Here is a 24,353-nt window from a genome sequence, read left to right as displayed (position 1 = left end):
AGAGATGAGAGGGAATTGGAGAGAAGTATTTTGGAGAAAGTACATTCCAACATAAGGACCTCCAGGAGCAGAGAGAGGGGGCAGGCGGGAAGATGTGCCAGGGTGACTGTGTCTGGACTGAGGTTTTTGCAGGTGGAGAATGGAGGGGACCCAAAGTCATGGGGTGAGAACCATCTTGCCTCAGGGCAGCAGAAAACCGAGATGCAGAGAGAAGGCAGATCTGCGTGCCCTTGACAAATACCCTCAGGAGCTCCAATGTATTGTTTAGTCATTCACTGATTTGATGATTATTTCTAGAATGCTTGTTCATGTGTCAAGCATTATTCTAGATGTTAGGGGTGTGACAGAGGAAAACTGAATGGACTCTCTTCCTCATGGAGCTTACCTTTAAGAAGAGAGATGAATACAGATAAGCCCATTATGCATGTGTGCACAACATAAAATTGCTTGAGGGCAAAAACAAAAGCAGGGTAAGGGGGAAAGATGGGTGGACAGATGCTGTTTCAGCAGATTGTACTGAGAGATTGAGCCACCAGAACTTAGAGCAAGGTGTGCCTGGTAGAAGGGCAAGTGTAAAGGCCCTGAGGTAGGCTGTTCCTGGCACCTGGGGACTTAGGCCATGGAGGGCCAAGAGGTCTAAATGAGGCAGGGGTGTGACACTGGGAAGGAGGTAAGATGTTCAGTCATCTGCTGTTTCCTCAATATCAGGTCAGCCTATTTTGATACTGGGTGATGACAGTGTGGGAGCATGTGTGTAGTTAAGTGAATGTGGTGTGAGTTAGAGTGTATGCATGCGTGAACATGTGTTGTTAGGTAAATGTGTATATGAATTTGTGTGTGTGTTTGTGTGTGTATGAATGTGTATGTATGTGTCTCTGTGTTTAAATGTGTGTATTTATGTATGTTTGAATGTATGTGTGTCTGAGTGATTATGTGTCAGTGTGAGGGTATGTGTGTTTATATATGTATAAATATCTTTGTGGGGTATGTTTAGATGTTTGTGTGTCTATGTGTGTACAAGTGTTTATAGGTGTGTCTGTGTGTGTGTTCTGTGTTTTCGTCCCTGACAATAAACAAGACAGGAGAGTTCCCCATGGGGAAATGAGATCCTGATAAGAAGCCTCTCCTGGGCTCCAGGTGCCATAGGTCACAGAACAGGCCAGTGTCATTGATGAGGTCACAGAATAAAGCCAGCATCCTAGTGACAGCAGGGAGCCCAGCAGCCACTTGGGCTGGGACCAGTGGAGGGCTTCAGCACAGCCCAAGCCATCTTTCACCAAAGAGCTGGAGCACTGAGTCCCCTGGGTGCTGGTGTCCAATCATGAAACGCCACTTCACGGAGCACAGGGTAGAACAGTCACCCACAGATGGCACCAGTCTCAGCCTGGCCAGCCCGGAGTCTATGGAAGAGGGCACGGAAGTGTGCTGGTCAGGTAGGTCCCAAGAAAGGGTGGAAGGGTGCTGCCAGCTGTGTCCCCTGGGAAGGAGGCCCCAGAGGATGAGGAGTGGGCACGGGGTCACCCCTTAGTGCTGTTACCAAAGTGTTGTATTGGCCATAAAAATGGGTGGTGGGTATGCTTGAGGCCATTGTGAGTACTTGAGGGGATTTCAGAAGGTATGAGGATGAAACTGTAAAATGTTCATCATTATATATATTCATGTACATTGGACAAACAGAACTGGCATGTGAATCCCATGATTTCAGAATAATATAAAGAAGTCCTTTATAATAAATTGAGTAAAGTTAATCTAGAGCATCAATTTGAAGACCACAATGAAGTGACCGTGGGTAGCACCTAAGGATAATACCAGCTCATCAGTCAGCTAAGCTCTTTTTGCCTCAGTTTCCTAATCTGTCAAATGGGAATTACAACAAGGTGATTTCTTTCTTTTTTTTTTTTTTTCAATAAAAAAAACATGGCAAAACTCTTAGATGGTGATGGGGTACAGTGAATGTTCAAGGAGAGGGCGAGATGCTCCCTCTGTAAGACAGAGACACGTCACAAATGCCAAAGGGTATTGTGGGGCTGGAAGGCCTTGTCCAAATCATGTCCCATGCATGGTTTTTGAGATTGGTTTGCTTGAGTTTATATTTAAATTTAAATATTCATATTTAAACAGAAATATTATCGGTTTTCAGTACACAATTTGCAGAACTTTGGAAAGTATACATTTGGGTAAGCACCAGCATGATCACGATATGGAATATTTTCACCATCCCCAAAGGCTCCCTAGTGACCATTTGAAATCAGTTACCCTGCATCTGCATCCCATCTACTCACCCACCCCCAGCTCCTGGTAACTCCTGATCTCTCCTCTCTCCCTGTAGTTTTACCTTTTCTGGAATGTCATCTAGGTAGAGTCCTACACTGTATGGGCTTTCTGCCCCGGGGCTTCCATTTAGCATATGCATTAGAAATTCTTCCACGTTTTGTCAGTATCAGGGGATCATGCTTTTTACCAGTGGAGAGGCTTGCCTGGTATGGATGTACCACTATTGGTCCATTCACCAGTAGATGGTCTTTGGGGGTTTAGTTGTTTTAGGCGATCTCGTTCATACATTGTTTGATCCTCATCATTACCCCACGAGGTAAGCATTGCCATCCCCATCTTAGAAGGAAACAGCCACAGGAACGGAAGGCACCTGCACAGGGCCTTGGAGCCCGTGCCCTTTCAGAGTCCTGAAAGGGGGTTTCAGTACTGATCCTTGCAGGGGGCACTGATGAAAATGTCCTTCCACTTGCAGGGGCCATAAAGAGAGAGCAGACATCTCCACGGCCTGGACCAGCCGTTCCCCATGAGGATGACGTCTACTTGGCCAACAAGGCTCGGGCAATGCTAAGCTGGAGCAGCTCTCTGTCCTCCCAGTCCTCCTCCGAGTACCAGTCCTACTCCCAGTACCAGTCTTGTTACTCCTGCGCATACGATGACGAGGATGCCGCCCAGCAGAGCGTGTGCGCCTTCTACACCCACGTGCAGACCGTGCAGGGCGTGGCTGTGGCCTGGGAGACCGAGGCGGGCTTCGAGCCTGTCAGCAGGAAACCCCGCATCCATGAAGCTGAGTTCATCAAGAGGCAGAGGAGGAAAGGCTCCTCCTTCGAGATGGCTTCCAACACCGACCTGCGCTGGGAACTGGAAGCCAGCAAGAACAACTTCTGCCCAGAGGAGGATGACCCAGAGCTGCTGGGGTCCCTCGAGTGCTGCCTGCAGGAGCTGCGGGACACCCCAGACTGGCTGGTCACCACGAACTATGGGCTGCGCTGCGTGGCCTGCTGTCGGGTCTTCCCCACGTTGGAGGCTCTGCTCAAGCACGCCCAGTATGGTATCCAGGAGGGCTTCAGCTGCCAGATCTTTTTCGAGGAGATGCTGGAGAGAAGGCGGGCCCGGGGCCAAGTTCAGGAGCAACAGCTGGAGGAGGAGGAACAGAGCCCTTCGGAAGGCAGTGAATGTTCCAGGCCGCATGCCAGGGTGCTTCCCTTGCGGCAGCAGAAGGAGTGAGCTGGAGGTGATGGGCCCAGTCCTGCCCTCACCTCCGGCACCTCGGTTGCTCCTTCCCCTGTCAGCAGGACCGGAACTACAGGTGCTGGGGGATGAAAGCCAGCAGGAGCTAGAACTGGGCGGCCATGACAAGGGAAGGGGAAGATCCCCTCCAAAGGGCACAGCATTTCAACCAGAGTCCATTTCAAACCTGAATCCAAAAACGTGGGCTTCAAATGTTTCTGACCACGGGCACGAGATCTGAAGCCCGCAAGCCTGTGGCTACAGGGATTTCTATTTTTGTTGGTAAATCAAGCAGGTCATGACTCAAAGGAGAGCCAACTGCAGATGAAGCGTCAGCCCTATATTTTTCATTGTTAGGAACCCGCCATATGCCCTAGTTATGTCTTATTTTAGTGGGATTAAACTTGAGTAACTCAGAATTTAAGGCCATGTCTAAAGGAGTGAACCATGCTATTAGGTTGGAGCCGCAGGAAGTTGCCATTTCTGTAGGTTACACACCAGCACAGATACCTGGAGACAGGCAGGTTCCCAGAGGCAGAGATGGGGTCTGGGTAAGTCCTGCTACCTGTGAGTTCACATAGGTCAACCTTATGTTTTAAAATGTTGTTGCAAAATTCTTTTGCACCCTGCTATGTGTCCCCAGCTCAGGGGGCTGCATTCATTCAAGAAAATACATGGAAGGCTCACTGTAGATTAGGCTAATGAAACATACAGCCCAGCCTTCTAGTGAGAGGCAGATAGAGTAGGCAATTACAAGGCAAGGGACTGAATCACATAAAATAGGTTTGGTGATCTCAGTGGAGACCCCCCCCCCTCCAAAAAAACACCTCACATTGGTTGATGAGGAAGGAAGACTTTCCAAAAGAGGCAATGTTCATAAAGGCTTGGAGGACAGGTAGAATTAGTAAGACCAGGCCTTCTCAGTCTTGGTGCTGTTGACATTTTGGGATGAATAATTGTCTTTGTGTCAGGGAGGGCTGCCCTCTCCATTGTAGGATGTTGGACAGCATCCCTGGCTTCCACCCACCAGATGCCAGTGGCATCCTCTTCCTTACAATTGTGACAATCAAAAATGTCCTGGATATTAACAAACATTGCCTGGAGGGCAAAATCAATGCTTGGTGGATAATCACTGAGCTGGACGAGAATGTGGATCTTAGAACAGGGAATGGCACAAGATCTTTGGTCAATTGCCAGTGACTCAGTCTGGTTGGAATGCTGGAGACATTTCTCCCCTCATGTGCTCCATAAAGATTTAGTACCTGCTATGTGCCAGACACTGTACTGGGCATGCAAAAAAAAACTGGTGAATAGGCATGCATGATTTCCTATGGAGCTTATGGCTGGTGGGCAAAAACAGACTCCATATATACATATTTAGAAATAACTATGGAAGTACTCATTTTATGACCTCCAAGGCCCTCTATGGCCCAACTTTACTAACTTTTCCATCACCATTTTATAGCATTCGCTGTTTCACTCACTGTGTTCCAAGCTCTCATACCTCAGGGCCTTTGCACTTACTCTCTCCTCTAAGTGGAGTGCAAATCCTTCTCTGTCACTCTTTTGGATGACCCCTTGCTCATCTTGGAGGTTTGTTTTGTTACTTTTTCAAAGAGGATTTTCCCAATCGTGCTGTCTTAGTGTAGGCCTCATTCTATTTGCAGATGGTTTTAAAAAGAGAAGTAGCATAATCTGATTCATATTTCAAACTCATTCTGGTTGTATGTGAAATATGGACTGGTACAGTTAAAAGAATAAGTAGGGAGATAGCTTAAGAGGCTCTTGGAGAAGTCCAGACAAGGGACAATGTAATGCTTGCCTAAGGCTTGTCACAAGCCATGAGGGAGTGCATGGATGTATTCAAGGCCTATTTGGGGACTTGGGGATGGGTGGATGTGGGATGGGGGAAATGGGTTTGTCAAGGTAGACTTGCAGGTTCCTAGCAGGAGTAAATGGTAGGTGGTGGTACACTACCGGATATGGGAAACTTTAGAGGAAAGTTGGCTGTGTGTGTGTGTGTGAAAGTGCATGTGTGAGTGTGTGAGTGTGTGTGTGTGTGTGTGTGTATGTACATGAGTACAAGTGTTTGCATGTGGATGCACATGTCGAGGATGGTGGAGGTTGAAGTCAATTAGGACTAGGTCAATTCTAAATGCGAATGACACATCCAAAAACAAATGTTGAGTGGTAAGTGGTGTATGATTTAGAACTCAGAAGATCAGTCTGGATTAGAAACAAATTAGAAAGCTAACAGCACATGATGGTACCATATTTAAAACCACAACAGTGGGTGGCTGAGGTTAAGTAGGGAGCTGGGTGGAGTTATACTGAAAGAGTGTGGCCTGAGAAGGAAAGAGAAATGGCATGGGGGCTGCTTTTCTTAGGAGTTTTCTTCAAGGTCAACAAAATACTAAGATTATTTTGAGGAGGGATGAGCAGTGTCAAATGTGGGAGAATATGGGAGTGAGCTGAGGATGAGACATTTTTCATTTCATCTGGCATGTGGAGGTTGCTGATGGCTTTGATGGGAGCAGTCTCAGGCTGAGTGGGGCAGAGGCCAGATGAGCACAGGCCAATAGTGGACATGAGGCCAACCACAGGGAACAAGCATAAGACAACTCTGTTGGCAAGGTTTGTTTAAAAGGGGAAGCAACCATGGCTGTAGCTGTACAAAAGGAAATTAAAAAGATGAAGATAGGGAAGGGAGCAAGTTTACATGCTAATGAGATTGAATCAGTAGAAAGGAGGAGACAGAATGCAAGAAAAATGGGGAAATCCTAGAACAGTGAAACAGGTGAGAGAGGGCTGCATCCTGAATAGATATCAAGAAATGTGCCCTTGACAAGGACATTATTGTGTTCTCTGTTGCACTCAGATGGACAGTAAGGTCAAGTAGGACTTAGGAGACAAAATTATAAAACTTGAATTCCCACACTTTCCCCCAAACCTACAAAGAACACTTGAGGAGTTGTAAGCAAGTCAGGTTTGCATTTGCAAAAGATTACTCCGGTGAGCAGGGTTGTTGAGTGTGAATGAGAGGGAGCATTGCTGGCAAAAAGGAGTGCAGTTACAAAGTATTGAAGACAGGATGAGTTTGAGATATTCGAGAGATGGAAATGGTAGATTTGGCTAGTGTTTGATGAGGGTGGTGAGAAGAAGTTATCTAGAATGACTTCCAAATTTTTCAACTGAGTGGCTGGAGAATGTTGGGGCCATTTCCAGATAATGGAATAGCAAAGGAGAAGATTTGCTGGAATACTGCTGAATCCACTTTTGAATAAGCTCAGCTTATGATAGAAACATCCAGAGGGGAGTTAGAAGGAGCTGGAGCTTGGAAGAGTATTACTTGGGTTGGCAATTGCAGTCATCTACGTATATGTAATTAGCTAAGAACATGATGCCTTATGTGGGTCTCATGTGGGATGCATTTTCTCAGCCTCAGTGGAACAGGAAGCCATGAGATCATCTTAGAATGGACATCAACCCCATTGAGGATGTTATCACCAATTTTAAGATGCCACAGATTCACAGACTTTCTAAATTATGAAAGGAGCTGGAGGAGCTTTGAAAAAATAAAGGGATAGGACAATGGCCCAACTTTGTCACGTTCTTCTTAGAAGGGCTATTTGGTGTTTGACGGAGGCTCAGTAGGCAGGTAGAAGCCAGAAATAATAGAGCACTAGTGAGAACATTTCAATTTAGAAATCAGTGTGTGAAGAAAAATGAGGCATGGCATCTATGGTCTGGAATTTCAGCCTTTAAGACAAGTGTAGCCTTGATATTTTAAGGGTCAAGCATCATTCTAAAAACCCTGTAAATATTAAGTCATGTAATGCTCTCCACAATCTAATGAGGTGAGTACTATGATTAGTTTGATAGGTGAGTAGACAAAGATCTTGCCAAGGCTGTACAGCTGGTATACAGCAGACTCAGGTTTCACCCCTAGGCAGTGTGGTTTCAGAGCCTGTGCTGTAACCATCACATGAAGAAGAAAATTTTAATGTAAAGACAGATGCAAGGTATTTAGAAAAGCAAACATGTCAACTCCACAGGTTGTATTTTCTTTAGATTAAGTAGCAGCAGCTGGAGATCAGGAGAAAATGATGGGCGTTCAGAATAAATGAAAGATGACAGAAACCTTGGGTAAGCAAACTTTTAATGTAGAGAATAACTTAAGCTGACACGTATGGGGGAGGAAAGGATAAAATTACTCTTAAATAGTCACTTGTTCTTAAAGTATAGCTTAAACTCAGCTGAGTTCAGTATTCATTTGTGGTTTAAACTCATCACTTTGTAAAAACCTGGGACTGCCACCAAATAAGGTAAGTATCAGGGTGGGTAAGGAGAACTCCTCCAGGGGATTCAAGGGACCTCAAACATTTTAAATGTTTAACCACTTTAGACCTTTTGTTTTCCCAAACCATAAAAAAAGATGCAACTCATTTTATAACACTTATGGAAACCTGGTAACAATGCCTGACAAAGACGGCACTAAAACAGTGAATACATCAATATCATTTGTAAACAACAAAATAATAGCTAATAGAATTTTTTCAACTAGGATGCCAAGATAATTCAATGGGGGAAAGAATCTTTTCAGCAAATAGTGCTGGGACAACTGGATATCTATATGCAAAAAAGTGAAGTTGAGTCCCTACCTCACACCATATGTAAACATTAAAATGAAAAAGACCTAAATGTAGCAGTTAAAACTATAAAGCTCTTACAGGAAGACAAAGGTATAAATTTCTACAATGTTGGGTCAGGCAATAGTCTCTTAGATATGAGACCAAAGCACAAGGAAACAGAAAAATATAAATTTTTATTTAATATCCTGGAAATTAAAGTCAATAAAAACATGAAACATAAATAAGGGACAAAAATCTCCATTTTTGGAAGAAGACAATATAGTTACCTTGTAAGTGCAAATGAATTAACTTGAGATCATGAAAGGTAAAGGGCTGAGACACAAAGTGGATATCGAAAGCTTTTTTGTGAATTAGGTGTGGCTAATTAGGAAATAACATAGACAATGCTCCATTCACTAGATAGGCAGATATTAATGTTAAGTGTTGTGAAATGTCGATGTGATTACCTCTAGTTGATAATTATTGATAAATTTTGTTTTCTCTGTAATGCACATTTTTAAGGTTTTCTAGATGAGGAAGTGTGGCTTTTGTAGTAAAAGGAAACATTTAATCATTTAAATTAAATGTGATTGAATTTAAATGTAATTAAAAAAATTACTTCATGTGAGAAGTGACCTTGGGGGCCTCCCTGTCCACATTTGTGGTCTACAAGCTTGAAGAACCCCAACTTCTAACATCATACTCCTTGGTCCTTGCAAATGACATTAGCTTTCATTCTAAGACTAATTTGTAATGGAGAAGGACCCAGCCAACTCCCTGAGTTATGTTACAAAGCTCTTTTTGTGGTATGTCCTTATGACTTATGGCAGTTGATGAAAGCTCTGAGTGAGAGGGAGATCTTGAAAGAGAACCAGGGTGGGAGCTCAGTTGAAGGAAGGAGTAAACAGTGAAGCTGGGAAAGGAATCAAGGGCCCTACAAACAGGGCCCTGAAGGGAGACCCAAAGGCTGTGCAAGAGGACAAAGGGAAAAAGAAGTTGGGGAAGGGAGACAAAAGGGTAGAGAGAGAGGAATGGCAGATATTAAGGAATACATTGACTGTGGAATGTGACATCACAAAGGGGGTCCAGGTCAGAGGCTGGTGGAAAAGGATGGAGGTCCCATCAAAGACGGCGCTGAGGTGCTCAGTGATGGATGCTATTATGGGCTGAATTGTGTACCACCCATTTTCATGTGTTGAAGCCCTAACCCCCAGAACCTCATGATGTGACCTTATTTGGAGATAAGGTCTTTAAGGAGGTAATTACAGTAAAAGTTACAAGTGTGGGTTCTAATCCAATCTGACTGCTGTCTTTTAAAAAGAGTAGATTAAAACACAGATGTAAGAGCATGTGAGGAAGACACAGGGAGAAGATGGTAATCTAGAAGCCAAGCAGAGAGTTTCAGAAATACTGGTCCTACAGGCACTTTGATCTCAGACTTCTGGCCTCCAGAATTTTAAGAAAAGTAGTATATTGTTAGGCAGACCTAGGAAATAATTCAGATGCTGATGAGGAATTAGAGACAGGAAGGCAGAAGCCAGAAAAGTCCATGTTTCCAGCAGGGAGCCTTCTGCGTCCCAGGTCCTTAGAAGAGCAAGCACAGAATGCGTGGTTAATCAAGGTTTATTGATTTAAATGCCCAGAAAGGCATAAATACATTTGGGAAAAAACCAGTTGACTTTGGACAAACACAGAGTGTCCTACCAGCCCCTAGGACTCTGAGGGCTTTGGGCATCTGTCAGAGGGTTTGGCAGAATGAATCTGGTGCATGAGTGCACAGTGGTGTGGGAATTAAGAGAGCCCAGTGTGTTTTCTCTGATTTTCTTCTATGCCTCTAATGTTTCCCCACCCAGTGTAATGGAGCTGAGGCCCCACCAGCAGATGGGCTGGGCACAGGGAAAATGGGGTCTTGGGTGTGCTGAGCTGTAGGGAAGATGGAATAAGCAGTTTATGAAAATACTATATCTAGAGCTCAGGAGCCAGACTCTGTGTGTCCATGCACACATGCGTGTGGGTATGAGCTTGTGAGTGTGTGAGCCTGTGGTGCATGCCACTCAGCCCTGGGCCCTGCTGTACTGGGCTCGGAGCAGAGCACAAGGACCTGGAGAGAAGGTCAGGGGACAGGGTGGGATGGAAACCATGAACATTAGGTTCTGTCAGCCTTCCTGACGCCTCTCCCAGTGCTCACCCAGCACCGCAGACTGAGCTGCCTTCGGTCTTAGGAGAAGGGAGTGAGAATGCCCCATTGCAGTGTTTTCTCCAACTTGAGTAGTTTCCTTGCAAAGCACAGAACCTTCTTACACATCCATGTTGGCTTAAATTATGGCCGCTGAAAAAATTCACTCATGTAAACATTCAGATTTATAGTTGTTTACAAGTATAAAATAAGCATGCATTTATAAATTAAATACAGTGACAACAGCCATAAAAATTCAAACTAACAGCACTGATTTTATGTGACTGTTGAGCTGAGTGTTTGTAAAATCCACTTGCCTATGGGACTCAATGGGAGGCTGACTCCTCTGTGGGAGACGGGTTCTCACTGTCATGGGCAGAGATGACATGGTCTCCCAGTGTGGACACTATGGATACATAAACTCATCCACTTGAGGTGGTCCTGATTGCCAGCCTAATGCGAACTAGGGCGTAAGACTCATGTGCCACCCGGGGTTTATAAGGTACCCAGATTATCCACATGCTTTAAAATTTTTATAGATCTTCCTAAAATTTCAAGAATTCAATGACAGTAAAAGCCCTGGGGTTGCTCATGTTTTTCCCAGGAGAAAAACCAGAGAGCACTCATGTAGAATGTCCTTCATTCCATAGACATTCACCGGTTACTCCCACTCAGGCCCCCGAGCTGGGCTCAAGCAACAGGGATGTAGAGATGACTGAGAACCAGTGTCTGGCCTTGGGGATCAAACAGGGACATTCACTTAAGTATTAATGATGTTGCACATAGAGGTTTGTATAGGAAACCATAGGGGCTTGGAAGAGAAGACCCAACAGACTTTGGGGGCTTGGAGAGCTTCCTGGAGGAGGTGATGGATGCCCAGCAAAGGAGCTGAGCACAGGGACAATGAGGACTTGGATATGCTGAGAATCTTGAAAGTCCAGTTGTGTCCTTGAGGGGCAATTATTCCAGACATCCCAAGTTAAGCTAAGACTGGGACTCTGCATTTCTAGAACAAAGGCTATCCTCATGAACAGAGAAAGAGGGTCCCCCCACCCCGAGACCTCACCACTTGTCCCCACAAGCTCTTCTGAGAGGCTGGTTAACGAGTCAGCAATTTCATCATCAGAGTCATTCATCGACTTAAAATTTTTCCTTCTGTACTACAATAAAAATATCCTTGCAAAGCTCACATAGTAAGACAAAAACAGCATGAAGTGATTCGTCAGTTTGCTACAGGGTCAGAGAAACTTCCTGAGGGCATGGAAATGCAGTTGGGTGGAACTGTGGAAGAGGAGTGGGGCCAGATGTTGGCCCTCACCTGCTGCGGACTGGGGGCCAGGAAGAGGGGCATGTACTCTGGAGAGTTCTCAGCCCCCATCCATCCATGTGTGGGATGGGGTACATGTATATGTGCAGGTAGGGGAGTAAAAGGGCGGGAAAGATGGGCTGTCTTCTCGCTCACTGGGTAGCCTCAGCTTTCTCTGCCTCGGCAAGTTACCACAGTTGCTGCACAAAGAACTAGCTCCTTGTATCCTACCCTCCTCCAGCCGGGAAACCTGAGCCAAGCAACCTGGCTTACCTGAGATGGAGACCAGAGCTTTCTGTCCAGCAGTTGCCTGGGCTCCTCCTGTAGCTGCCCGCCCGGTTTCCCCCTTGTTTAACCCTGGTGCTCTGAGTGAGCCAGTGTTTGGGAGGAACATGAGCAATCTGAATCTGATTTTCCTGGTTTGTTCTCCGTCAAGGTCGAGGGTAGCTAAGAGCGGCACTTAGCCAGCCCTGCTGACTCCCAAGGGATGTAGCCTCCCTCTGCAGAGGCAGAGTAGGTGTGAGGGCAAAGCCAGGCTGGCGGTGGGAGTCTGGGCTGACAGATGCCTAACCTGAGAGCTGCATGCAAGGTGGGTGCCGAAGAGCATGCTGTCCTGGAGTTGGCATAAGACAATCAATGGCCATTTTGTATTTGGACAGGATTCTGGATCTTGTCAACCTCCCTCTCACAAAATCCCAGAAGGCATCGATTGCCCCAGAGTACTGTATCAGCAACTTCCTTTCCCCTTGTCTCTCAATCTCTTGGCGAGGATACCACTAGTATTTTGTGCAGACTGGTACCTGGGTGCAGGATGGCCTATTACCCTTTAAGGCATTGTATCAGAGCCCAGTTCCCTGATGTCAGTTGTGGCCGTACCCCAAGATTGTTGTAACAGTCAAAAATGCCCCACACATGCCCAAAGCACTCCTGGGGGGTCACACTGCCCAGTGACTGGAGCCACAGGTCATGTCCCTTAGGACAGGCTCTACTAAGCTCCACTGAGACTTCTTTCATTGGCCAGTCCAAAGCACGAGGGGGCATAGTGCCAACGCAGCAGGAAGAGCGGGACTGGTGTGAACACTGTGGGGTATGACAGAAGGCTCAGGGGCTCGGTGGAGACCTCTTGGCAGGGTTCTGGCATGAAAGCTGCTCCCCACTCCAGATCCCCCTGGCCCAGTAAAGCCTGTTATTTACAAACACCGGGACGTGCCAAAGAGATATCTCTTCCGGAACTACTCTTTGTTAATTCCAGGTCAGCATGAGAAGATTAGAGATTTTTCTTGATTCTCCTGTTGCCTTTTGTTTTGGGATTAGTTGCCTCTCTCTGATAGTCGAGACTATCAGACTCTCAGAGACTGGGCCTGATGGTGGGAGACCACAGCACAATCTGCTGGCTTCCCCCCATCTCTCTTTGCCAGCTCTCCTATTAGCTTCCTGTTTGGCGGCTCTCTCAAAAAAATCACCTGCCCTTCCTATCTCCCCTCTCCCTCTCTCCTTCCTTTATGTTAGGAGCCAAACTGTGGTCCTCAAAATTTGTATATCGATGTCCGAAACCCCAATACCTTAGAAATTGACTGTATTTGGAGATAGGGTCTTTATGAGGTAATTAAGTTAAAATGAGGTCATTAGGGTGGGTCCCAATCCTATATGTGTAAGAAGAGGAGGTTAGGACACAGACACACATACAGAGAGAGGACACCATGGGAAGACACAGGCCATCTACAAGCCGGGAAAAGAGGCCTGGTGCACCCCTGAAATAATGATCAATGACTTACCACGTGTTGTGCACTGCACAGGACTGCATTTCTAAGAGCTCAATACTCGGAGCTCCCCTTATCTCAGAGAACTAACCCTTTGGCAGTGGCATTTAATCCCAAGACATCCCGTGTAGGCTCGAGGATGAATCAGTTGTCTTTCCCTGCTTCTACTTTCATTGTGAGTTAGAGATCCTAGAATTCAGTATTTCTCATGGATCTCCTATCAGTGGTATTGGACATATTAGGCTCCATATAGCCCCTTCCTCCAAACGTGCTCTTCCCTAGCAGTCCCTTGCTCTGTGGTTCCAAGGGGACCCTTGTGACATCTCCTCTCCTTCATTGGGAACCACCACTATTGATTTGAAGTTCAAACTCCTGGGTCTACATCTCACTTCCCAGACACAACTGCTTTTCTAGGTCCCCAGAAACCATCTATGAACTTTGAAAGTCCTGTGTCCTTTAGCCTCTGTGCTTTGACACACATTGCTCCCTCACCTGGAACAAGCCCCTCACCCCCTTCTTGGAGGACTCTCCCAGTGTCCTTCCAAGTTCAGTTCAAGGGCTACCTTCATGTGAATGTTTCCTGTTTCCAGCAGATAGGAAGAGGAAGTGGGCAAAGTCTCTATTGTGGTCAGAGATATAGATAACACATCTAGTTCTTTATCCCTCCCTCATTCCAGTTCTTTCCTTCTGGAGCCTTCTAGAATCTGGGTCCGCTTCTCTCTGCATCCAGCCAGCTTGCAGAGTCCCTAGTACAAAGCTCACAGTCAATGCTAAAGTCATGGAATGATCCCAGTTTATCAGGGTCACCAGTGAGATTGGTTTGCAGAAGCTCTTTCTATATAGATCTACTGTCAGGCTTACAACCTCACATTCCTTCCCTTTAGGGAATAAATACCCAGTGCGCCTCACAGCCCTTTCCAAGTCTCAAAGGCGACAAAATGCTGCAGGGTTCGTGGAAGTTCCACCATTGCTAGTTCATGGCTTTTCCTTCTGCTTGGATGGACGCACCCCCTGTAACCATGATCTCTTCTTTCATACCCTTCCCCCAACCCCATCAGTTAGAGCTAAAACCCTTTTAATCCAAAATCCACTCCTTGTTCATTCCCTCCCTATGATAGTTCAAGTGTGCAACTGACTGCTTTTGGGGGTGAAATGCTGGCAAGCCATAAGGAGGAAATCTCAAAAATTACTCATATAATCCCAGACTGAAAAAGCAACCCAGAAATCTGCCCAACACCATAGAAGGGGGTGCTTACTTTTCCTTGGTGCTTTAATTTAGGGATATAGTTGCTGTACACGAAATCAAGCTAATTCTTGAACCATGCCATACATACTCTCATCTCAGACCCAGGTTTTAGCAGACGACTGTGTAAGGAAAGAAGAGAGACCAGATATTTTGAGGGAATTTGGATTTCTAAGATTCTTTTGGCGGTGACTGATAGAATCCAGATTAGCTGAGGAGGGCTTCCACATCGCTCAGTGTCCACAGGGACCTGTATCCACTTTAGAATAGTCTGGATCCTCATCTGGAAACTCCAGATAGGGATTCTCAAAAGAGGCAATTAAAAAAATAATTGGCTTGCAGTATTAATTCTTCTAATTCAAAACAGTATTATTCTTCTAATTCTAAGTCAGACCTGATAGAGTCAGGGGATGGACAAATACGTCAGTGGAGGATTTTCACATCTTAAGCTGGTGAGGGAGTAGGCAGGTGGCAGGGTGAGGGCCTTTGCTACTGTGGTCCAGAGCCAACTGAAATATCTAGTCTCCTCCAGATCGCTGATTGCTTCTCCCATGGGAAATGGGTGTATTTTCCCATTCCTGTGCCATGCAGCACAGATCTTACCAAGATGGTCTGGTAGATTATTTGGGAAACTGAAAAGTACTAAGAGAGTACACGGTTGAAAACAGAACAATGTCACATATCACAGTAGCACACAAAAAGCACTTTCCAGCCCCAAATCTCCAGCATAGCACCAGAGAAAGCAAAGCGAAGAGTGGGCACTTAAGTCTAATGCTGGGTTGAATATCCACTCAATCCTTTGGGGAGAGACTGATATTTAGAAAAGATCCAATAATCAAAGCAGGAATTGACTCCTTCAAGTGTGACCAACATGTATAAGGGGCTCCTTCTACTTTCCACTGACTAGAAGAGTAAATTGCAAGCACGAAGTATGAAGGGAGGTCACAGCAGACACCAAGCAGTCCTGCCACCCCCTTAGCTCACTGTCCACATCCTGGACGGTCACGTGGACATGCCATTTTACATACGTCGCCTTCATCTGGAAAGTAAAGCGCAGAGATATTACATCGCCAAAGGACCCCACATTGTCACCCAGGGTCAGGTGCTGGTTGGCTTTCAGAGCCAACACTCTTCCTCCGACACAAAGGCAGGGTCGCATGTCAGACACTTGGAGGCCCACAAAGCCCTGGGCAGGTCTGCAGTCCTCTTTTTGAGCCTGAGTTTACTAATCTGAAAAATGGAGCCTGGGACCTCACAGGGAGGGGGAACGAGGCTTATTTACTTACGGTTTCCAAGCTCTGGTCTGGAAGCCTCCTAGGAATATTTGCCTGGGGTGATGGATCCAGTTGGACACAGAGTTCTCGTCCTTACTTCTTTCTTGTCCTTGGCTTCAGACCCAGAGACCTTGCAGCCAGCTTACCACCGACTGCTTGGGACATTTTTTCAGCAGTGGGGGGCCGCTCCCTCCAGTCTGGCTACCTTGACGGTGGGTCCAGTCACTGTAGGGGCCTGCTCTATGGAACCGTCTCCCAGCTAGAAAAGTCCTTGGGGACCAGGAGCCCCATGAAGTGTCTGGGATTTGGAAAGATCACAAAGGCTTGTACCCACTGGTCTTGTACCCACTGGGGCTGTGGATGGTCCCTCTGGGACAGGCCTTGTGGCTCAGCACCAGGGGGCACCACCACCTCTCTCTCCACACTTTCCCCATCCCTCTTCTGTCCTTACAGGGAAGGAGTGGGGACCCTGTTCTTCTGTAGGGGTCCACTGCCAAGCAGGACTCGCCTTTTCCCCACAAAGACCGCCCTTGACAGACACATAGAGAACATAGCTAATATATACTGTTCTTGCTCTAGAGATACTGGACTAAACATACCAGTTGGGCTCAGACCCCAAGTTTAGAACCACGGCGAGGAGACTGGTATTGGCTCAGAGTGACCTGGGCTGAGGGACCTTGTCCCCACTCCCTCGCTGTGTGACTGAGTCAGCTCTTTCGTCTTTCTGACTCAGCTTCGTTATCTATAATGACAATTGCAGTGATAACTGACATTCATGGGCCAGGGGCCAGGGGCTGTGCCTTAACTGGAGCTGTCTCACTTGATATCAAACACCCCATGATGGATGTGCCTATTTCCCCACTGCACAGATGGAACAAATGGAGGCATGGAGATTAAGGAACTGTCCCCGGGTCTTACAGTGCCAGGATTCAGTAACATGGCACTAAGTACTTAGCCCAGGGGCTCCTGGGTGGCTCAGTGGATTAAGCCGCTGCCTTTGGCTCAGGTCACCATCTCAGTGTCCTGGGATCGAGCCCCACATCGGGCTCTCTGCTCAGCAGGGAGCCTGCTTCCCCCTCTGTCTCTGCCTGCCTCTTTGCCTACTTGTGATTTCTCTCTCTGTCAAATAAAATAAATAAAATCTTAAAAAAAAAAAAAAGTACTTAGCCCAGGCTGTGGCTGAGTGGACTCTGAGTGGTCATTGGTTTTAACAGTGTCCACACACACTCTGAACTTACCTGTTGTGGACCCTCTCAGTTCTCCAGGATTTTCCAGCTCATTCCTGACACCCCCCACACCCAGTTCAGGGCAGCTGAAGAGGGCTTTTTCCTCCCTCAGCTGCTCCTTGACTCGCTGTGGAGAGACGCTGGGAATCCGGTTAGCCTCAGGTTCCAGCAGCCATCTCATTTGGTGGCCGCAACCCCCCACCCCCCGTCCCAACAGCCCCTAACTCCAAGCATCTTTCCCCGTAGCAATAACCGTGGGTGATGCAAAGGGGCCGCGAAGCCCACTCCATCTGTGCCTTCCCGGGTCCAGCGATCCCGTCTCAGAACCTCAGTTTTCTCATCTGTGAAGTGGGGGTGGCGACAAGGAGCCGGCCACAGGTCGCTGGGCAAGCCGGTGGCAGGGGGGCCCTCCTGGCCCCCTGTGTCACGCGGCACCCAACAGCCGGGGGCCAGCGGGAGGGGCGGGCCGGGGCCCGGGCCGGGGGCGGGCGCGGCACGGGGCGGGCTAGCGGCGGGGCCGGGCGGGCGGCGGCGCTGCTGGGGCGTCACAGCGCCGGGCGGCGGCGGGGAGATGCGGCTCCTGGCGCTGGCGGCGGCCGTGCTGCTGGCGCGGGCTCCGGCCCCGGGTAAGCGCGGCGGGGCCGGGGCGCGCGGGTGGGGCGAGGGCAGCCCGCGCCGGGGAGGCCGGAGCTCTGGGCCGGGGGCCTGGCGGGGAGGCCCTGCCGCCTCCCAGGCCGCCCCCTCCCCGTCCGCGCCCGGCGGGGCCAGGGTTCCGCGGGTAGCTGTAGCCGCGCCAGCCCCGCGGAGCGCGGCGGCGTCTTCCCGGCTCCCAGCGGCCGCCGTGCGGGGCCCCTTCCTGCCTCCGCCAGGGCCCCGGGGCTACGCGGGCACTCGCCACAGCCCCCGCGCCCTCCCGGGGCCGGGCCTTAGGGGGCTAGACTGAACCAGGGGCGCGCCGGCCCTAGCTGTTAGTTTGCTTGCTTGCTTTCTCCAGGACAGCCAGGACCAACAAGAGTTGGCAGGTTGGACTAGCAGCAACTTTCCTCTACTTCTGCGGAGAGTTTTTGGAGGGGCTGGATGGGCCCCGGCAACGCGGGGCTTGTCCGCGCGCGGCTTGTGAGAGCAGGCCGAGCGAGACACCGTGTCGGCGCCTGGAAGAAGTGGGACCCTTTCCCGGAGCACCCTGCTTTAGGAAAGCCCCTACCTGCACTGCCGGCTCTCTTGGGGTTGCTGCTCTCGTTTCTAAGTTGATTCCCCGAGCCCTGCCCGCCTGCTTCGGAGCTGGAAAGTCCACGTTGGCTAGAATAATAGTTAACAATGACTGTTTCGATGGCTCTTACATTTTCTGGGTGCCTGTTGGGTGCCAGGTGTCCTGCTACACATGATCTCATTTAATCACAGCAGCACTTTAAATTAATCACGACAAAAATCAAATATATATATCCAGCTGCTTTGAAAACATTAACTCAATTTGCCAGTAATCTGAAGGAGATGCTGTTAGTATGCCCATTTTATAAATGAGGGAACTGAGACCCAGGCCCAGAAATCGGCTTGGCTTAAGTTACAGGTCTTTTGAGTTGTGGAGCAGGGATTTGAACCCCGGGAGCCTTTGCTCATTCCGTCGAAGGTGTGTTTTGTCAATAAGGAAGCTGATGCTCAGAATTAAGTTATTTTCCAAGGGTGACACAGCTACCAAGTGGAGGAGCTGGCATCTGACCCAGCATAGGTCAGAGTCTGAGCAGGAAGAACTTGGATCACAGTGAGCAGAAATTCACCCGTCGACCCCTGGCGTCCAGAGCAGCCCGGTTTTCTGGGGAATCTGAAATTGGTGCTGTGGGAAATGCTTTTGTCATCCTTGTCGTTGTCTTGACCAGCTGTGACTGGAGGTTTGACGGGCGTTGATTGGGGTGGTTGGACCAGAACAGCTCTGGTGGAGTAGCCAGCAGCAAACAGGAGGCCCACGGTCCCCAATCTCACCCCTCCAGGTTCCCCGACCACCTTGATCACAGGTGTTATCAAGGAGGGCATCCCCAGAGAGTGACTTTGCGGGGTGGTGGGGTAGTCAAGGACATTTTTATGTTTTCAGGAGACGTCAAGAGGCTTGAGAGCTGCGGTTTGGGGTCCTTTAGAATCTGCCCTGGCTGTGTCCAAGGCCATGTGGTAGCTCATCACGACAGTCCTGCTTGTGTGGCACAGGCTGAGTGCCTCCCCCTGCTGAGCATTTGCCCACGACCCCTGGCCACGAACCCCCACGGTGGACCTGGCAGAGAGCCGCCTTACACATAGGTCCCGACTCTTAGCCGCTGCACTTTCCTACTTCTTGTTTTGGGGGCAAAGGGGGGCCTTAGCCATCACCTGGTCCAACCCCTCATTTTACAGGAAAGGAAACGGAGGGGCAAAATATTTCCTAAAGGCCAAGCTGTGGTCCGGAGTGGTGGTTGAGAATTGCTTTGAAGCCAGATGGCCTGTGTTCAAATTCCAGCTCTGCTGAGTTCTGTGTGCTTGACCAGTGGGCTTAGTGTCTTCAGAAAATGAGGATAAACATGATATAAGGATCAATCGGCCAGATAAACCTAAAGTGTTTGGAACAACGCCTGACCTGGAGTTCACACGCAGCTCATGGTAGCTTTTGTCATTGGTCAGGGTCCTGTGTTTGTCCCGGATGACAGCTATTTTCAGGTGATGGGTTAATGTGAGTGCCACAGCCCATACGCTAGGTCTGGTAGCACCTCTGCTTGGTGCATGATATGTACAGGCTCCCAGTGCCATGCGCTTTTAAATAATACAATTGTATTTCTTTCAAAGATCTATTTGCCAGGAGTTCAGGCTATCTTTTTGATAAGAATGAGATTTTTGCTGCTGATTGGTACCTACTGTTTGCATTATTTTTGTTTGTTTGTTTGTTTGTTTTAAATTTTTTTTCAGTGTTCCAAAATTCATTGTTTATGCACCATACCCAGTGCTCCAAATGCAGAAACTTCTGGCCGAGTGGGGTCAGGGAAGAAGGAGACCCTGGGGCCCTGAAGGCTGAGTTGGAGTTAAAGGCATAAAATTCAGGGCAGCAGCGAGAGGAATGATCTGAGCGAGTGGGAGCCGTTTCTCCAGGACAGAGAAGGAGCGCAGGGCACAGAGTCACCAACACATCGCTGGTGGCCCTACCCCTGTCTGGGTCCCAGGCCATGTGGGTGCCTTGTTTCTGTTAGAAGTCCTACAATTCCCTGCAGCTGGAAATTGCCCTCCTCCACTGCGTGGCCAGGGCTGGAGGGAGAGGCCCAGGCTTTATACTAGATGAGTAGGTTGTATACTGTTTGTTGGAGGGATGTACTTTTAAGCTGTTTTCAGCGCTGCATTAGTCCTTCTCACGACAGTATACAAAAGGGAGCAAGAGGGTTAGACCCCAATAATCCTCTCTGCAGGAATTTAATTCTTAGATTGTGGAATTCAGTGCAACGTGAAAATGCGCGGTCCCTGATTCAAAACTTCTAGAGAGTGACAACAGAGATGGAACCCAGCAGTGGGCCCCTGCCAGTGCAGGGTCCCGGATGACTGTGGATCTCACACACCCTGGAAGCCCGCCTTGCTCACAGGTCGCCACGTGTCGCTCTCTGTTGCCTTCTCCTGCCTGGCTTTCAGAGCTTAAGACGAGTATTAGTATTTGAAGGTGTTTCCTCATTGGAGCTGACACTCACCTTGCCAGGCTTCATTTTCTAGATTTTCAGAGGAGGAAACTGAGGTTCTTAGGGCCTCACACCTAATAGCACCAAGTTTCCAGCCCTGCTCTATTGAACCCCAGCTCTCCCAGCTGGGGTTGGCTGAACCCCAGCCAACCCCCAGCTCTCTGCCCAGCCCCATTAAGCCTCTGCGAAAGGCTGGGCCGTGAGAATCCCAGTGCCCAGCCCACTTGGGGGAAGGATCTTTGTGGCCAGAATCCCGTTTGCTCTGTTTCATTCAGCCTCTTCCCTGCCCATGTTGTCGTATTCCTCCTTTAAGAACTGGCCTCAGAGGGGTCCTTATTGGAGTAGAAAGTTCCCTCCTGAGATCTACCAGCAGGCTCGGTGGCTTTCTGGGCTATTGCGTAGTGCCCTTCACCAGATGACGCTGTGCTTTCTCCCTCTGCCGTGCACTACCTTCCTTGTGCCTCAGGGTCTTTGCACAGGTGGCACTCCCTCTCTCCCAGGAAGGTCACTCCTTTCTATTCTCCTGAATTAAAAAAAAAAATTATTTATTTACTTATTTATATGACAAGGAGAGAGAGAGAGAGCACGCACAAGTAGGGGGAGTGGCAGGCAGAGGGAGAGGGAGAAGCAGGCAGCTGGATGTGGGGCAAGATCCCAGAAACTTGGGATCATGATCTGAGCCGAATGCACATGCTTAACTCACTGAACCACACAGGTTCCTCTGCTCTCTTGAATTTTATGTCATTAACCCCACCTCAGCATTTAGCTCACAGTCACTTCCCAAGAGTCTCCTTCTTCCCTGACCCCACAGTCTAGATCGGGACCTTGCCCTGATTTTTAAAAGCCTTGCAACTTTTCTCTGTACCATGTGGCACTGTTTGTCGTTCCTCCTGTATCGTTTTTCCCTGGCATCATCTGTCTTGCCCACTGGACCCTCAGGTTCATGAGGTTAGGAATGCTGTCTTCTTTGTGCAGTGACTGGCTCAAGGCTGTTGCTCAGGAAGTATTTGTTGAGTGATTAAGTGAACAAAGCGTAGGCTGGGACAGAAGCTGGAGGAAGTGGGAACCCTGGGCACAGAGGAGCCTGGGGCAGGGTGGGGTGTGGGGTGGCAGGGGGGAGGGTGGGGAATCTACCTCCCATCTCAGTTCCCTGCAATGCAGGGTCACAAAGCAAGAAATTCAGTTCTTCTCTGGGTGAGAGTTTTTGACAATTCTCCATCCTAGGCCAGGGGAGGGGAGACCGCCCTGCTTGGAGGGTGACACTCATCCTCCCTTCTTGAGCTGGCTTGGTTCTTGTTTGCTTGGCTTGCCCCTCTGCCCTGCAGGGTGGGTGTATGCTCTGTCATTCAGACAGATCCAGAAGAGAAAGGCCTGGACTCCCACGGGCACTGCCTTCTGGCCAGCCCGACTCCATACGTTGGTTGGTGTTGCCCTTGCTTCCTACCCTCCTGGCTCCCACCTGCTGTGTTCTCTGCTGAGCATGGGGGGGGGGGGTTGAAGGGGTGATGGCTGCAGTGAGGCAGATGCCGAGTGATGCTGTCTTTTCTAGTATTTAACTAAATATCTAGTTCAGCTGGCATCTGCTAGGCATCTGCTAGGCAGTTTTCCCCCTCCCGACTCAGGCCTGCACAGGAGCTATTTGCTGGGTTTCAACTAGCCATCTCCAGTGCCAAAGAAAGGGTGCTCCTGGGACCACCTGGCTTTCAAGGAAGGCTCACCGCAGGCCTGGAGACAACTGAGAGCCTGTGTTCTCTTGCAAAGCTTTACGCCTCTGAGGGGCCCTTGGCCCTGAATTTCAGTAACTCATGCTTTTGGGCTGACAGTGGGTGTAAATATTGGTTGGTGACAGGCGTGTGGCCAAAACGAGCCTTCCTATCAACAACGTTGTATGGCTTGCTAGGGCTGTCAGAACAAAGTGCCACGAACCTCATATATTTGTTCCCTGCAGTCCTGGAGGCCTGAAGTGTGAGTTCAAGGTGTCGGGAGGGTTGGTTTCTCTTGAGGCTCCCTATTTGGCTTGCAGATGGCCATGTGCTCCCTCTGTCCTCACATGGGCAGACTTCTGTGCGTCCACGTGTCCGTGTCCAGAGTTCTTCTTATAAGGACATCGTGCATGTTGGATTAAGGCTCTCTCTAATAGCTTCATTTTAACTTAATCACCCCTAGAAAGCTCTTATCTTCAAAGACAGTCACATTCTGAGGAGTAGGGATTTGGGCTTCCAACTATGAATTCGGGAGCACATTAGGGTCTTTGCACTTTGCTGGGAGAAGCCTGCTTGGCCCATTTGTAAGAGGATATAGGGCTAAATGAAGGTGGAGAGGTGCCTTGGTAAAGAGAAAAGGAGGGGTCCTTTTAGGCAGACGGTTCATCCACTGGCTTTCCAGGGAGCTCCTGACTCCTGGTCTGAGCTGCAGAAGTGGAAGGGTTACTCATTTGCCTCCAGGATGGAATCTGGCCTCCCATGGGGACAGAGCACTTGGCACATTCTCCTGGTTTCAGTCACTATAAATAATCCCTCCTTCACCCAGCGTTAATGGGAGGAGACTGGGGTGTGGGGTCTGGGCTCGCTCATCCCACCCATCTTGTTTCAATTTCCTGCCTTCCCCAGTTCTCTGCTTGACTCCAGTGGGGGCCCTTGGGGGTGGGTAAAGCTGGGCTTTAGTTCTGGAAGCCAGCTGCCACTAGCTCTCTGCTGCTCTCTGTCTGCCGATCCCCGATCCCCGGGGCAGCTGCTGGAGTGGGTCAGCCTGGTGTCCCTGCTGTGGCCCATGGGGACGTCAGACAGGGCCTTAGCAGTCTGGAGGGACTTGGACTAATTTAATACCATGTCTGGGCTCAGTGTAGGGCAGATACAAGAGATGCAGGGGAGACAGCGAGAGCATTTCCTCTTCTTTTGTCCTACATGAGCACTTTCTGTCACAGGAAGATAGTTACTAGAGAACCCGCACTTGCCTTAGTTGCTGATGCTCTTTGTTCCCCAAGTATGTCCCAGGGCTGGCTTTGTCGTTTGTGGCCGTAGACAGAGACAGTCTCATTCTTTTCCACAAGGACAGTCCAGCCCAGCACCAACCTTTTTCTTGTGAGTTTATAACCGTCTGTTTTTCAAGGTAACAAGAGATTATCAGGATGTGGGAAAACTGAATGATGGCCCCCGACGAGGTCTGTGTCCTAACTCCTAGAACCTGTGAAGGTTACCTTACGTGGCAAGAGGTACTTAATGGAGGTGATTAAGGATGGACCTTGGACTGTGCTGGAGTGTCCTGGTGGGCCTGGTTTCTGAGAGCTGGGAAAGAAAATGAGAGGAAATGGACGCTTCCGTCCTCTCTCTGAACATATGCAATTTATGAACTCAACAGTGGAAGCCATTTAGGAGGATGAGATTGTTGCCTGGACTTCTACTGTGAAGAATATTTTTCTTGGGAGCCTTTCCCACCCAGACAGACACAGGGCCTCACCTTGTTGACTCACGGCCTCTTCTCAGTGGAAGGTTCCGGACTTTCCTGATCAGTTTTTCATCCTTCCTCCTTGCTCACCTGCAGCGTTGGCCAGAGTTCAAAG

At 48.7% G+C, this 24,353-nt stretch overlaps 3 protein-coding genes across 6 annotated transcripts in view; all 3 read left to right on the top strand.

Annotated features, from left to right (window-relative positions):
- The window catches only part of TMEM273 (transmembrane protein 273), an 84,292-nt gene that overhangs the window by 51,076 nt on the left and 8,863 nt on the right, over nt 1–24,353 (top strand). The gene's annotated exons all lie outside the window — the stretch shown is intronic.
- FAM170B (family with sequence similarity 170 member B) lies at nt 1,210–3,948 on the top strand. The gene is made up of 2 exons (XM_082718831.1): nt 1,210–1,433; nt 2,747–3,948. The coding sequence occupies exons 1-2, from the start codon at nt 1,322–1,324 to the stop codon at nt 3,496–3,498; spliced, it is 864 nt and encodes a 287-aa protein (XP_082574957.1). The 5' UTR covers nt 1,210–1,321; the 3' UTR covers nt 3,499–3,948.
- The window catches only part of VSTM4 (V-set and transmembrane domain containing 4), a 98,929-nt gene continuing 92,208 nt past the window's right edge, over nt 17,633–24,353 (top strand). For all 4 annotated transcript variants that reach the window (XR_014307511.1, XR_014307512.1, XM_082718829.1 and 1 more), the window contains exon 1: nt 17,633–17,743. Coding sequence is in view for 2 of the 4 variants with exons in the window: in XM_082718829.1 (XP_082574955.1) it covers nt 17,689–17,743 (55 nt within the window). In the remaining 2 variants the exon portion in view is untranslated. The remainder of the gene's footprint in view (nt 17,744–24,353) is intronic.

This window comes from Mustela nivalis (genome assembly GCF_964662115.1).
Source record: "Mustela nivalis genome assembly, chromosome: 2".
NCBI classification, from domain to species: domain Eukaryota; kingdom Metazoa; phylum Chordata; class Mammalia; order Carnivora; family Mustelidae; genus Mustela; species Mustela nivalis.
This window is presented reverse-complemented; position numbering and strand designations above follow the sequence as displayed.

Bases quoted from the DNA above. Each gene is read 5' to 3' on its own strand.
- FAM170B (XM_082718831.1), top strand. From the start codon at position 1,322: ATGAAACGCCACTTCACGGAGCACAGGGTAGAACAGTCACCCACAGAT. The intron at 1,434-2,746 runs GTAGGTCCCAAG...TTCCACTTGCAG, and splicing joins CACGGAAGTGTGCTGGTCAG to GGGCCATAAAGAGAGAGCAG.